General features: G+C 31.3%; 1 protein-coding gene across 2 annotated transcripts in view; it reads left to right on the plus strand.

Annotated features, from left to right (window-relative positions):
- LOC132942430 (discoidin domain-containing receptor 2-like) overlaps positions 1 to 17,236 on the plus strand; it is a 178,660-nt gene that overhangs the window by 111,248 nt on the left and 50,176 nt on the right. For both annotated transcript variants that reach the window (XM_061010787.1, XM_061010786.1), the window contains exon 5: positions 8,500 to 8,731. In XM_061010787.1, the coding sequence (XP_060866770.1) occupies positions 8,500 to 8,731 (232 nt within the window). The remainder of the gene's footprint in view (positions 1 to 8,499; positions 8,732 to 17,236) is intronic.

The raw sequence follows: 17,236 nt of genomic DNA on the forward strand, positions 1-17,236 counted from the left end.
TAACAATAACGACGACGACGACGAAAACCAAGACGGCGGTGTGCTCGCGTGAGGTTATAGGCGTTGAAAACCATTCGGCGGATAAGCCCTGACATTATACACGCGGTGGAGCGGAGATTTATATAATACATTATTAAGCCAACCGCTGGAAAAGATAATAATAGGATTCCGAAGAAGAGCGCATGGTATATATATAATAATATCCTCGTGTGCCCAGGGTATAAGATGCAACGCACCCCTGTGCCCATATCGGTTAATATAACAATATATATATATATATATATGTGTGTGTATTATATTATATTATTATACACGGTGTAATATTGTATCGATTGTCGTCGACCGTTCACTGTACGTACCATTATAATATATTATGTGTATATAGTATAGAGCATATTATATTATACTAGTACTAGTATAGAGAATAACTATATGGGTAGACAGTTGTAATTATCCGTCTTACATGTGGGTATAATAATGTCCTATAATATCCTGATGTCTTTTGTACAAAGGATTTTGATCGAACATCGTCATATTTTTAACAAATAAATCGAAAAAGCTTACACTCTTGAAAAGTATTGATAGTATTTTTTAAAAATATTTAGTGATTAATAAAATGTTCAATTATTTAAATTGCTCAAAACTAACAACTGTTTCTAACTCAAGACGTTGTCGTTTGTACTAGGCATCAGAATATAATATAATATGTGACCTGGCTTATTATATTCAGACGCCCTTTGAACTCCCATATCATCTAGTATATGATTGTATATACCTACATATAATGATATTATAATATCTCATCAAATGTGTGCCATACATGATGCCTGCCTACGAAACATTTTTTTCTGAACATTATTGCCTATCATAGTGTATATCATAATAATTATTGTTTTTAAAAAAATATTATTCCTTCCCTCCAAAAAATGGTTTTAAAATATAAATTTACACAATTATATTACTATACTTTTTTAATACAAATAAGACTAGTACTGCAATCCAAATATATTCTGATCAAAATCTAGGCAGAATCCAAATTTGTTCCAATACCTAAAAATTGACAGTCAAATCGTTTCCCGATATTTTTGCATCACACATGCAAATTTCAAACACAATTTTTGTAAAATAAAATGACGAAATGTAACGTTATATTTGGTTATGATTCAGAATATCTATTAATATTTACGTATTTTTCAAATTTATGTATATAAATCATAAAAATATCAGAATCAAATAAATCTATCATAATTTTTAAGATTTTAATCATTCCTTCTAAGTGTAAACAGTCCTTAGTCCGTATACAACGGGAAAACAAATTTAAATTTCGCTTTAAAATATAGGAACCAATTAGGATACATCTCTTGTAACAACCAGGAAACCAATTTTATTCGTACACAGATCATATACCATTCGTAACAACACGTGATGTCTAATCTGGACATTTCGGAACCAATTCGTATATTCTGGAATTCAATCGACAAGCAAACGTCACTAATTCGTCGACTAGGTCGGAATTAATAACAAATCTTCGACATTGTGGCACGGATCGCATCCAGGTCCCACATAATATATATCACTTTATAGTAGCCAAAGTCAAACAACGTTATTGTTATCCACTTGTGTTTTCTGCATATTATTATATTCATACCAAACTGTGTTACGCTCATTTGTTTTGTCTTAATATTATATTATAAATTCAATCTACAAATATTTGAGTTTAAAACAAAATCCATGTGAATTTTATAGCTTGAAAACGATGTTCGTAAAGTTTAAGAAATTGCATTGCATAAAACATTATATCATTCGAGAACAATAATTATAGCAACATGCCAACATCAAACGATATAATATTATACACAATTTATTTTATTTTTGCATTAATATGCATAGCATCACTCGTGCATTTTCACAAAGACGACATTAATAAATAATAATACATATATTATATATAACACACCCAGTGCATGCAGTGTTTTTGTGTGTTTTGGAAGTATACCTAATTGTATTATAATAATAACTAATGAAGAATTCCAAAGCCAGGAAAACTTAAATTAATATAAAAAAAAAAATATATATTTTTCAAAGTAATTCTCTTTGGCATGCGTTCTTTTCCATTTTTATAATTATTTACCTTTGTGGTTTTTCGGCTACGTAACACGCCACTTTTGAATAATATTGCCTCAAGTTGTTATTATTGTCACGTATTTATTTAGTCATATTAGTAGCAACGGTCGGAAGCCATGGCTATAACGTCTAAATAAAACCAAGAAACGTCGTGCTATATCCACGCTGTATTCATAATAAGCAGAGATAAGACATTTGATTAAGTATTTATTACGCTGAAATCTTAAATAATTAATATTTACGAGAGGGTAAAAAAATAACGAACATTTAGTCCCCGAGAAAACTTAGTAGTCCCAATGCGCGGTGGCAGCAGCAACAGCGAGTAGTCACATGTTTTATTTATAAGATATTAAAAATGAAGAAAAAAATTTATGATAATGCGCTTATTATACCGAAATCCGTGAATAATCGTACCAATAAAACCAACGTAATACGACTATAATAAAAGCAAAAGTATGTTTATGAATACACAAATATTGTATCATTAATATTGAAGCAATACGTATAGTCGACCGAAGTTACGAGGGCACGAACGTTATTTTATCTAGGTTTTAGTTTGGCGCACCTATATCCTAAGTACTTACAAACTTCAACTGGATACACTACGGTATTATAATAATATAATATAGGTACCTACTCGTAAAATGTCAAAATGTGCATGTGAGTGCAGAGAAGTTGTGCGCTTCGGTATAATAGCGTAACGTGTTGCACGCACTCACATCATTGACTGGGCACACACAATGTCACAATCATACGACTTGTGCACTGTACGATGAATAAATGCAACACAAAGTGAGTACCTTCTGACATAGAGACCTATTGAACTCCGAAGACCGTTTGCGATCCATAGTGTTATAATAATATAATAATATGTGTCTGGGTACTATACGGTGTTTACGTCATTATATAATGCGCATTGTAATATTTCGGCGGTCGACTTTGGCGATGGGCATTATTCACCTGCGGCTGTGGACATAATAATACAATGTTATTATCCTGCAACGGTGTACCGGAAACGCGTCGAATTCGCTTAATAATAATATTCGACTAAATATACCTATAATGTCACGGGATCGTTCTGTAAACCGTCTCGAGTAAGTCTCTCATCGTGCACATCACACACACACACACACGCCATGTATTATTTATATAACACAATATTATGTCGTACAGCGTATCGTGTTTACCGTATACGACTAAACTTGTACCGCGCACGTCACATCGCGTTTTACGAGAAAATTGAATCATTCGTATGACGACAATATGCCGGCAGTGCCATGATATACGTACGATAATAATAATATATGTATGCGGTGCGTCTCGCGCGTGTGTCTTCGGGCGGAAATTCTCCGTCAGAATTATGCCATTTGATACGTTTTCTTCGGCAGCATACATTCGTTTTGTGCGAATTCAGCGCATTAAAATTAAATTACAAAAATTTCCGATCACACTCGCGCTTATCCCATTATATTATTCTTTTCCGGTGACAGATAAACTCACTCACACCCTCTCAAACCCTCACTCTCTGCATCCCCGCGCCCCACTCACTCTCCTCTCTCTCTCTCTCTTCCAAGATGGCATGTGAACGTGTCGGGGCGTTTTTAGCAAACTCGATTTAAAACACGTATGTGACTGTATCGGGTATGTACATAATAAAAATAATATGTACAGCAGTTCAGTAGCATCTATTTGCAGTGTATAGCCATTTTGCGTGTAGTACGCGACCATGCCCTACGAAAATATAAAATGAAATAATAAAAAATGAAATAATAAAAAATATCGCACACGCCATACGAAAACGATTCGGATCGTTAAAAAAACATGATATGTCGTCGGAACGTTATTCGTACCTATATGTAATGCGAAGACACGGGACCCGCTCAAACGTCCATCCGCCCATCGTATATAATATTTAATATAATAATAATATATAACATTGTTATCAGGCGTGTGTAATATTATTAGTTATTATTATATGATTGTGTTCACGCGGACGCGCAGTTATTGTAATACGAAACCGATCGACTATATTAGTATAATGTGTTATAGAAACTATATTATTTGCATAAAGGAACATATTATATACTTGTGTGAATCTGAAAAACGGGTCAGGTTGGGGTTGAATGATGTCGCGAGACTGCAGGGCTGGAATGGCCGAGAATGACTAACGTTGCCTATTGCAGAGACGTGTGTATTATAATAGGTATCAATAGTTTATAATGTTGAACTTTTTTATGTGTTTAATATCATATATTATTATATTCAATGCGTATTATTATTATTAAGCATTGTGAAAATTGGTAGGAATATTAGGGCACTGGTATAAGATGGTCAACTACGTTCAAAATAGAAAGCTTGTATGTATTACAGTATACATATTATATTTTATTGGACGACGAATTATATGCAATACAACAAAATTAATGTACATTAAAAGTGAATATTGTGTTCTGTGCAATTCTAAATGTACGCAACACATGTCGATATCAATTATATTAATATAGAAAAAAAAATGTATTAACATAACAATATACAAAGCCAAGTTTGAAATAGATAAAGTGATAGTCTGTTAAAGTAAAAGAAACGCACATTTTACCTATTTTTCGTTTAATAATTATGGTGACCTGACTGTCAATCATAACAAAATGAAAAAAAAAGTTATTATTTTCAACTGATAGCTAAGCTTGTAATTTGCTTTGTCTTCGTAAATTTAATTAATTTGTTTTTGACAGTAAGCTTAACGTTCAGTTGTTCATTAACTAATTAATTACTGTCTGTTGGTTTTCGTTTGCACGTAAACAATAATTATTATGATTTTAATGATAATTATTATGGACTTTCTATTCCGAGGGACCTATGTAGTGGATGACCGCGAAGCTAGCAGTTGCCTGTTACTCTATTTTGATAGTTCATACCATAGGTACTCCTCACACAAAATAAATTATTAAAATGCCCCCCTCTAAAACTTATTTGACCTCAAACTTAACGAATCATCATATGAAAATATAATATATTTTATTTTATTTTAGTAAATAATATAGCATGGGTCTTCATTGGATCTTGGCCATTGTATTTTGTAGTTTAATACTTTATCGGTAGTTTTGTTGAATAATATTCAATGCAACACATTAAATACATTCGAAGACGAAGAAACAACACGGACACACATTAAAAAATTAATCTAAATGCATATTTTCGTATTTTCTGTTGTATGTAACAGGAAATTGTTTTATAATATTTTAAAAACATACAGGTTTAAATTGAAAAATATCAGGTTATATTAAATTACTTAAAAGTTGAAAAATATTGTGTACCAATTCATCGAAAATATTTCTTTTAAAGAATTTAAAATGTAATGGTTTTAATTTAATGTATGAAATAAATTCAATTGTTTTTCATATAATTCTTATACCTATCACCTATATTAGACAAAAATTAGTTTTAACTTTTAAACTTTTAAAATGTTAACGTATGGGTTATATGGGATAGTTTCGTGATATTTGATAAAGCAATATACCTCATATTTTCTTATAAAGAAACAAAGCCTATTCAAAAAAAAACATATGGGTATACCTAAATAGATATTCAATTTTGCTTACAATATTTAATTAATCTGACAAATTATGAAAAAGATAAATTTTAATATATACAAAAAATAAACCAATAACGTTTTTTTATACATTTGACATTGTAAATGTTTAAGGAAATTTGGTTTTAAACGTACAATTTTAAATCAATGTATTATTATTCATGTTTTATAAACAATCAGATGAATAATATTATAATTATTAGTAAACAGTGTAATGTATTCAAAACACAATGTCGTTTTTTATGTCTGTATTTTCAACTTTTGTTCTTTATACAATGCAGACAACTTTCTTCTCTACTATAGAATTTATGAAAATAAACCTGACCTATATTTAGCTTGATATCCCGATGAAAATGCGGTTTTGAATATCCTTCAAATTATACAGAATGGTTTTAACATAATAATATGCCATTGTTATATGGACACCGCTATGTTCCTGGTGTTAAATGCGTTTCATTTAAAAGAAAACATTATAATATAGTTACTTTGAATACGTATAAGTGTATAACTCATAATAAATTCCACTTATACAATACAATAATGTATTAATCTGAAAACGCATTTAAACTGTTATAGTAGTAGTGAGTTGTACATGAAAAAAAAAATATAAAACATTGTTCTCGTAGGAACACAAAACCCATTCTAGTTGTTGAGTGAACCACATAACGTACATACTGAGGTAGATATTATTTTTAATAGTTAACATTCATTATCTCGGCTAAATGTTGTGTTTTTCAAAAAAATGTTCAATACATATAGTTAAATAAAAATGTAAAGCTGCATGACATAATATTTTGTGAAAAAAACTAATTTTCATAAAATGTATTCTTACAGTGGCGTTTCTGGTCATTTAAATACAGTTCGTTATTTTAGTAGTGCCTACTTTAGGCCATAGTAAAACATTGCTCTTAAAACCGCACAATTTGACCGATTCAATTGATGATCTCACTGCTAAAATAATAATCACTCCGAATATACTTGACAATATATAATATACGTGTTTCAAATTTAACTGTTGCCCGAAGCATGGCGTATAAAATAGTATAATTACTCCGTGTAATGCACCCTTGAAATTTGATACACACCAAAGACTTTATTGAATTATCACATGCTACCTTGATGTGCAAATGACGTGCGTTTCGGTTGTTTTTGTACGTTTGCCGAGAAACTTTTTGACAAAAACCCACCAACAGTCGAGTGGCAGGCGGCTGCGTATTATTATTACAACAAATACCGTGGCGGAGGTGTTGGATATAACTGCTAAAATAATAGTATGATAATTTAATTACACGGGATATAATATCGCGATTAGCTGATTAATGTTCGGTTTAAGTCGCAATAAAAACAACGAAAGGAGCTTGTAAGGGATATTATTGGAAAAATGTCCTAACAGCAATACATCTGTCACTGTGATAGTTCCCTCTTTTGTGTTGTCCACATAATAGTTTGTCGATTGTTTGTCCGTCGACAAAAGGGTCGACAAACTGTTAACCATTATAGTCGGTTTAGGTATACCGAGAAAGTTTAATTAAAGTAGCAATTTTTAATCCAAACACTTATCGCAAGCCAAATAATTCTCGAGGAGAGTAACAAAAACAACGTTTCATTAAATTCTTCAAGTGGGTATACAACGATGTACGTTGGTTTGAAGTCACGGTCGGACTGACGGTTTTGCTAATCGCTCCTACTTATTTGTACATAAATTTAATTTAAACTTGTTTTATTCAAAAGTTGCGTTCGACGACTTTCAAAAATTTGTAACGAAAACACTTTCAGTGATTAAAGAATTATCTATGTTAGTATCGTGTTTAACGAACATTGCTATCTTTATTCCTTGTACACCTTTGTCAATTTACGAAATTGAACTTTATTAATTTTAAACTCTCGTATCGTATAATTAGTAATAAATTATACATTTGTGTGAGTTATTAATTAATAATTAACCAAGGAAAATAACAAAACAATTTGTAAAACATTGAACACCTATAATAATAAAACTTTATTTTAAAACACTTGAGTAGGTAGTAGTATAATAAATTAATATTGCATAAACTAAACTGGAAAAAGTAGGATCTATTTTGATATGGAAAAAAGTCACTAATTTAATAAAAAAAGAAACATAGGTAATTACATATTATATTATAATATAGTATAAGACACGCACAGCGTTATAAAATATATATCGCAAATTCTAATAAACTATAATTTATTTCCCATGTCAATAATTAATTGTTGAATGTATCAATTATATATTTGATCCCCCAATAAAATGATATCAAACACGAACACTCACTCACGTAGTATATATTATGATTATAATTAGATTTTAATATTTAATTTAGTACCGACGGAAAACGTATAAATTATAATATTATATAGATTTTCAAGGTGATTTTATGTGTTATATTGAGTAGTTTTTTTCTTAGAATTATCTTTTCAACAGACATAACGACTAAACAATGCTATAATAGTAAATAAATGTTTATTTTAATTTACATTATATTCAATATTGTCCGATATCATACTGATAATTATTAAATGTTTGAATGTTTCACAACTGCAGTAGATACATATTACATATTATGGTTTATGTACGCCAAATCGTGTTATTACTACAAAGCCGCCTTTAGATATTATCGGTAACCACTGTACGATATGTTGGTAAGCATTTGGCTAGGTGGTCCTCCAAAAGAATACCTGGTGTATAATATAGGCATATGAAACACACACGCCTTGTGCAAATATAAAACGGTTCTAATAATATTATATGTCTGATCTGTTCGCAGGTTAAAAGTGGAACGTGCTGGAGGTGGTTGGTGCCCCAAACCACCGGTGGAACAAGGCGTCCGCGAGTGGCTGCAAGTGGACTTTGAGACAGTGCACATGATCACAGGAGTGCAAACGCAGGGGCGATTTGGCCACGGCCGCGGACTCGAGTATGCCGAAGAATACACGTTGGAGTACTGGCGGCCAGGGATGGCGGAATGGAAACCGTACAAGAGATGGGACGGAAAACAGGTGAGAACCGAACGATTGAAATATCTATCATTATAATTTTTAAGGTTAAAGTTATTCAGATTTTTTAAACTTTTCTTCTGGTTAACGCGTAGAAGTGTTTTCACTGCCTAGTTTAAAATCTACACGTATAAAAATGAATATACGTTTGGATTAGGCACATACTAATGCTAGATATGCTAGATAGGCACATACTAATGCACTATACTGATCTAATCGGCACCAAATCGTAAAAACATAATCATTGACCCTCAGGAGGTATCAATAGCTTCGTCAGTTACACCCGTATAGATTTCAATAATGCTTATACGCAAATGTCGATTCTGCTCGCAAAATTCGAATATTTTTTTGTATATAATATTATAATATAGGGTGCCATTGACTACTGTCTGTATTTTTGTAGATTGTAGATTCAAAAACAACTCGGCTTATTTTTATGAAAATATCAGAAATTGTTTTCAAAGAAATCAGGAAAGTTTAGAGTATAGTTTTAACCACATTCAAATATGTTTTAAGTGGTACATGAAATCCGACACAGGGTAGGATTGCTCTTCTCGGTCGATTTAGTTCACAGTGCGAGGTATACCGATAAAGCACTGTAGTATTTATTATATTTGTTTATTTTTTCCCAGGTGAAGTCGGATTATAGTCAGCTAGTAATATTATAAAACGTCACGTTATGCATTAGCACAATATTACTTTTATAAAAACAGGATTTCTTTTTTTTAAATAATAATATTTAAACTTAAATAAGCTTATCAGGACGTGTCCAGACAATATAATATGTCATTGTTACTATCAAGTGTATTCTGTGTATTCTGTTTGCGGCGATAATCGCGTTTTTATAACCTCCGTCGCGTCGTCTAAGTAAAGTTAGAGTTGGATTTAAAATATATTATAACGTTGTACGCCGTGATTGTTAACACTGTAACATCAACGAGAACGATAAATTATAGTTCACGATATTTCAATACCTCTTGACGTGTAGGTACTGTCATCGTCAATAAAATAGTTGTACGAGTACCATTATTTTCATAATTATATATTAATACCGACGGACAGCGACGGAGGCGTTACCAAAAACACTCAATCGGTCTGCTTCAGAAAATGATCACCAAATTTAAAATATAGATAATATAGAAATAATATTCTATGACACTCTATACTTACATAATTTATGATTTAATGGAGCGAAAATAAATAAATAATAATTAATAATAAATATTTCTCCGTGAAAAATTAAAACTTCAAGAAAATGACTTTTCGCGGCTGCATGAAGCCATACGTATTTCAGCTTGATATAATTGTTATGTTGATCAGCTTACATACATTTTTGTTTCATTGTTTTCCCTAAAACGATTAAAATAAAAATAAAAATTACTTTCGTCGACAATAGATTCAACGGTCCCAGACGTTTAACGCGTTATTATTTTAGTTTTCGGGGGGCAGAGAGTAGTTATTTATTCGAGCCGAAAACAATGACGACATCGAGTACATGGTGAATACAGCAGTGGACAAAATGTTTTACGAGTTTCATAAGGAAACTTTAGTCCGTGATAGCGATGGCGATGGTGACGGTGGCTGTGGCGGTGACAGTGGTGGTGGTGGTGGTGGCAGCGGCAAAAGACTTAGGGACCCAGAGCACGTTATTAAAAACACCGGGAAATTTATGGAACGATAACAATAATATCGACCTGCCCTGTTATCTCTCCTCTGCCCTCGAGGTCGACGTTAGCGGACAATAGTTCCGAAACGAAAACTTTCACACCCTGAGTACAGTTACACCGTCGTGTGTTTTGAAATTTTGGAACGTTTTTCTTTTCTTAAAACATATTTACGAGGTCTTTACAGTTTCTGGTAAGAAGCTATGGTATAAAGCCACTTTCGTTGTTTTCTGTCCACTCGAGGTAAAATCACAATTTAAATACATACGTATTATGCCACATTTCAATAATTAAAATAACAATTATTGTTGTATTTCATACATTGTTTTATTTAGGCTACCAAATTGTACCTTTGTAATTATGAGAAAAATTCGAATACATACAACGATGTCTAGATAGTAGAATAGATCTATTTATAATAAATTAACATGTTTATGTTTAGTAATAACTAATAATATTTAAAACATTAAACAAATTAAAATATATAAAAAAAAACTATTATTTTAAATACATAATAGTTATTAATTTCATATTAAATATAATATTGTTTTAGTATTAAAACTCTAAGTTTAGATTCAATTTCATGTAAAATATATGTACCTACTTGAATTTACGATGACATTTTTTCTATTATCATTCCTTGGAAAGTGCTGTGTGTCAAGTGTTCTGGTAGGAAAAAAAATTTTATTTCAATTACAGCATTCCCGTTTATAATGAGACGGCTTTATATTGTTTTAGTTCATTAAATAATCATAAATACTTGTAGTTTCCACCAACTATTCCGCAATAACTAAGCAACACGTATATACGTTGAATAATATATTTTGTTTAAATATAAATCAATTTATTCTTATATGTATTACTTAAAATGTTTAAACTGGATCATATACACATAAAAAATTCAGTAAATAAATTTAGCTCAGTTCATCATAGTTTTAAAGAAGCAATGAATCTTCTCAACACCCTATCACTGCTGTCTATTGTATCTGAGTCCGACTTAATTAACACATTAGTTGTCCGGCGCAATGTATAGGCAATACAGCTACATTTATGCGTATATTATTTTTTGTCATAGATTTACATGGTAATAATATGTTATCAGCTATAATATTACTGAATACAACACAATAATAGTTTAAAACGTATAAAATATAATATACAAACATAATATTAGCATTTATAATATTCCATAATAATGTAAGATAACATGATTTGTCAAACATAGACTTTTAATAATAAATGTTTCAATACCTACAATTTTCAATTATTATTTTATGTTTTTAATTATTTTAAATAATATTGGCATATATAGATAAAACATTATATTACAAAAATTGTAGGTATATTTTTATACAAGATGACATGATTTATCAAACGCAGACTTTTATAATAATAAATATGTCAATACTATTTTCAATTTAGTATTAAATTATGTCAAAGAATAGAGCTTAAACATCAACATTAAATTACACAACTGTAGATATTTTTTTTTTAAGTTTAATATCTGATATAAATAGAAAATAGTTTGTCATGGTGTGTGTTTGCATTACGTTCTAACAGAATTTTAATAATATTCATAGAGTACATACTATGTTATACGCGTTCTTTTTGATTAATATTGAAAAAGTTGAAATTAAGAAAATAAAATAAATATAGGTTAGTCGAATATATAACTATAACCTTCTATAAAGGATATTATTTTATACAAAAAAAATCAATAGTAAAGGGAAACTCGGTAGGAGGCCAAGACAGAGGTTTATGGACCTCGTCGAGTTGACAAAATAAGTATTTCAGATTAACTGCACAGGATAGAAACCAATGGATAATTATTATCATTGCGTACAAGGAATAACAAAAGCGAAAAATAAATAAAGTAGGTACCGTTGAAAAATTAGTAAAACGGCATACTTGTCTTCACTTTTATTCTGTGTATAGTGTCGTACAAATCGTATAATATTATGTATTTTTTTTTTCATATCTCTATGATGAATACATTATATTTTTCTGGACGTTTGTAGGACCAGCGTAATAATAATTATTGTCAAACACTTTAATATTGCTACTAGATGTGCGGCGGAGTTGGAAAATTTACGATTTTCACACTATACCTACATAGTACAAAATAGACGATTATTTCAGTATTCAATTAACATTCATGTGTCAAAAGTATGAGAACATAATATTATTTTTTACTAGCGCGTGCATCAACGTGTGGATCCCGCGGTGAGATGCCGTATAGGTACTCGTATCATAATAATAATAATATCGTACAACAATATAAACGGCCGTAATATAATATAGCCGCACTGTACATACATACGAAATATTGGAAACCACCACTGTGTACGATACGCATTAACAGTCGATCCTGGTTTATGGTATACGTTAACTTTTCTATTATACCCGTGGACGTGCCCACTTGACCGTTTCGAGCGGAAAATATTAAACGCCAGCGTTCTCGCCATCGACGATTGTGTATCGTGTGTGTGGCACGGTCGAATTAACGAAACTCGATGTAGCCTGTAAATATACCACGTGCGAGTGTACCTTTCCGGAGAAATATTATGTTGGCTAAATGTGTTCGAAAATATATATAGGTTTATATATATATATATATTTAGAGAACAGGAAAATGCTTTTTCCCTCAACACGCAACAAAGGTTTTTTGATGATTTTATAACTCGTATAAATGCTAAACCTTGTACGTCTGTCATGCGTCGTTCATCGTCATACGGCGGCGCGCCATTTGCCCGCAACCACTTAACGTTTCGATATTTTATATAGGTGTTTATATCTATATATCTATATATATATATGTTATATGTTTATGTACAAACGTGAGCCCAGTCGCCCTTGAACGGGTTTAAAAGCAAATCCGAAAAAATATAATATATTATTTATAATTTTCAATAACATCGCACAAACGTACATAATAATAATAATATATAACTCCCTTTTACACCCTTTTGGTGTAGTCGGTTGGCGTATTTGCGTGGGTGTGACATAAATTGCATTAGTTCGACTACAACATTACTGCAAATGGAAAACATAACACGATTTACCGTGAATATTATATATTATTATAAAGTTACACCAATACGATATTATTTTTAACTAAAATGTGTTCATGTGACAGTTATATAATTTACTGTATTCACACAGTTATGTATTATAAGGTGTCAAATAAGAAATAACCGTTCACCGTGAAATTCCAATGGGTATTTTATGCTTCAGCTATCCGTTCGTAGAAGTATATAATGTTACGTTTCACTGTGGCTATAATTCCTAAATTCAAACTACGGAATAAGTAATAATTAATTTTTAACGTAATCCTATGTCAAAACAAAAGTTGTATTATATTAATATAGTTTTGAAAGTTAAACAGAAGTGGTTAACTCTTTCAATTTTTAGTTTCGTTAAGTACATTTTACGCATCGCGCTAAGCTTAGTATAAATCTATTTAAAAAGCTGTCTGTCAACTTTTTATCCGTAATTCTTGTTCAAACAAACATAAACTTTTCTAGTGACTTTCAATAGTATAAACGCACACGATTTACATATTAAATATATTATATAACATATTGTAACAAACTGTTCAAAAAATAAAATCTCGGTCAAAACCAAAATCGTACTCATCGCGTACTCCTCGATATTCGTCAGTAGGTAGGTACAGTATTAAATATTTATGTATCATTATATTATATGTATTATCATATTATTATATCAATAGGGTTTTATTTTTTAAAAACCGACCGCCTTACACCCATGTTCAACAATATAAGACAAGATAATGCGATACTATTCCTTAACGACGATGATTTTCTATAATACTGATTTATATCCAATAAAAAAGTATACAGCAAGTAAACTATTATACAAACTACCATATAGTCAATAACACTATGATGATTAAGACCAAATATATTATAAGTGCCTCTAATATTTTATCACGACGTTACTGTCACAAATTCTTACGCTATAATATTGCTGCAAACATTGTTCAATTTAATTAAGTTTTTCTGAGTAATTTTTACCAAACATTAAAATGTGTGCTCGTTATTCCGTACGAAAAACATAAATAAATGTATTCAGTTATTTGTATTCATGCTAAAATATTCACAATTTGAATGTTTATAAATTACAGATCCTATAGGTTTATAAACATCACCCTTTCAAAGTCGTTGGATTCATAAGTTATGAGTTATTTAAAAAAAATAATTTAGTTATACCTACGCTAGATTCTAATAGACACGATAACTGGTACTAATGTTTGTCGATTGTTCGTTCCCACAAACGTGTAAATTAAATCAAAAATGCATTTTTACACAGCACTGAAATGAAAAATCATCGTGTGAGTCGAGACGATCGATAGACAAGCACAAACACAAGTCCGTGGTCATAATAATATATTTATGTGTTTTATCTGTATAATATATAAAAAGAGAGAGATGGAGCATTATATTGTACAATATAATATATAGCATTACTTTCAGTTCGGAACGCGCCCGCACTGCACAAAGCTGGCCAACCGACCCAGTTTGTTTCGGAATTTATCGGAGAGTTCGGTTTCGAGTCCGGGTCGGGTGCCCCGCGCCGGCCCCGTCTAGCCCCGGGATCGTCGTTCTTTCCGATTTATCCGAGCAATTACGCAGAAGTTGGCCCGAAAGACAAATCGCCCAGCACTCTCGGGCGACCCGTCTGCCCGCGTACACACATTATATATATATATATGTGTATGGAAATCTCGACGTGTCCTCCGTCCCACTAACCCCACCGACGCCGACATCCCTCGTGGAAGACCGGAAACGCAAACTCGCACGACGTACATACTTATACGCATAAATTCTGTAAGTGTGTGTGTGTGTGTGTGTGTGTGTGTGTGTGTGTGTGTGTGTACGGTCTTATATAAATTCACATTGAAACGGTGGCGTGGCGCGCGCGACTATTACATTACACCCGGAAGGCACTACTACTTTTGTAATTCCGGAAACTTTGCAGCGATCTCGGCGGGTATAAAAGTGCGACGTTTACGTTTCAATTGATCATCCCCCGTCGCCATCCGTTCCGCGTCGCGACCACCCTTACACACACACACGCAACAAACTTGAGTGTGTGTGTGTGTGTGTGTGTAATATATATCACCGGCGACAAGTTTCAGTAGGTCAATATCGGTTAGCGCGTAACAAGTGTGCGCGGGCGGCCCCCGCGTTTGGATTACTACGACAAATCTCCGATAATTTCTACGTTTTACGCCACCATGCGAACCTACTTCTTACCACGCTCCTCTGAGCAGTGGGACAGTACAACAGCAATCGAAAGTTTACGGTTTTTAACGGGTCCCAATCGTTTCTGATTGAAACGATAATATTTTACCAAAATGTTCAACTAATACTATCATAATATTATATTGTTGATATTACCGTTACCGTATAAACAATGTTCAACAAGCGATATAACGATTTCGTAATTTAGATAATATTATTATACTTAATATATAAATTGAAACAGGCCAATTGTTTTTCACGTACCAACGATGAATCATTTGTTTTACATATTACTTTTAATATCATAGACTTTTGTAAAAACATTTTTTAAAAAAAATTATCGTTTTTCTATTTTGACAGAAATCGTGTGTCGAGGAAACGAAATTCGTTTTTTATTGTCAAAACGATACTACATGCCTTCTTATAAAGATCTTACAATATATAATTTATTATAAATTGGTGATATTCTTCTTCTGAATTCAACAACTTACTGTTATATGCACACTTATATCATAATTGTTTACACTCGTAATTCGAACTTACCGTACGACTTATGTGACACGACGGTGTGTAAAGTTTTAAAAAACAGTTCATTAGATGTCTATCGTGCTTCTCATTGTTGAAGTATACCTACTATAGCGTGATTTACAATAATTACAACCGTTGGTAATATTCTGCGATATTCTAAATAAAATAAGTAGGAAATTGCATTGACATACATTTCGATAATTCACATGGGATTTCAAAAACGACGTGTATAAATATAATAACGTTTATTTACACTGTATTACTCTTGTTTATATACAATTGTTAATGTAAATTGAGTTAACTTTTAACATTAAGTGCATACAAATGACTTTTTAATTCACATTAGGCTAATGCACATTAATTATTTAATTCCATTGATAAAATCGAATTGACTCCGACTCAGGGATTAAAAAAACATAATATACAAACAGCCTAATGCGAATTAATATTTTCGGTAGAAATTTCAAAATTCCAAATTATTATGTAATACCAATAACCTGTCACTTAAAAATAGTTATTCTTAAGGTGTCATGAATTATGATTTACTTTAATTTAATTACCTATACAATGTTGGTAATAATGATAGAAAACCTGATTATTGATTATTGTTTTTAAGTTTTGGATTTTCAAGAATTTTCATATTTATTAACTGTAACGTTTGAACTAAATGAACACATTCTTCAATTTCTTAATCCTACTATATAAAAAACAATTCCTATATATTAAAATTGTTCATCTCCGTCACACATGTAGAGTATACATTTCCGTAAATTATTTAACTTTATCCCTATAAGTACGTGACTGATAAAAAATAATTCAATATCGATTTTATGAAAAATAATGAGAAATAATAGTTATATAATTTTCTGTGCAGTATCGTTAGAATTTACCATTTATTTGTAAATTACTATGAATTGGAGTACAAAATTTAACTTTTTTTTAAAAATAATTTTTATTTCTGTTGAGTTACAAGCTTAATAATTGATAATATTAGATACAATGATGACAAGTAATTTTAATCTTATTTTGGAGTTATCTTGGTTATTTTCTGC

Source organism: Metopolophium dirhodum, chromosome 4 (genome assembly GCF_019925205.1).
Source record: "Metopolophium dirhodum isolate CAU chromosome 4, ASM1992520v1, whole genome shotgun sequence".
Lineage (NCBI taxonomy): Eukaryota > Metazoa > Arthropoda > Insecta > Hemiptera > Aphididae > Metopolophium > Metopolophium dirhodum.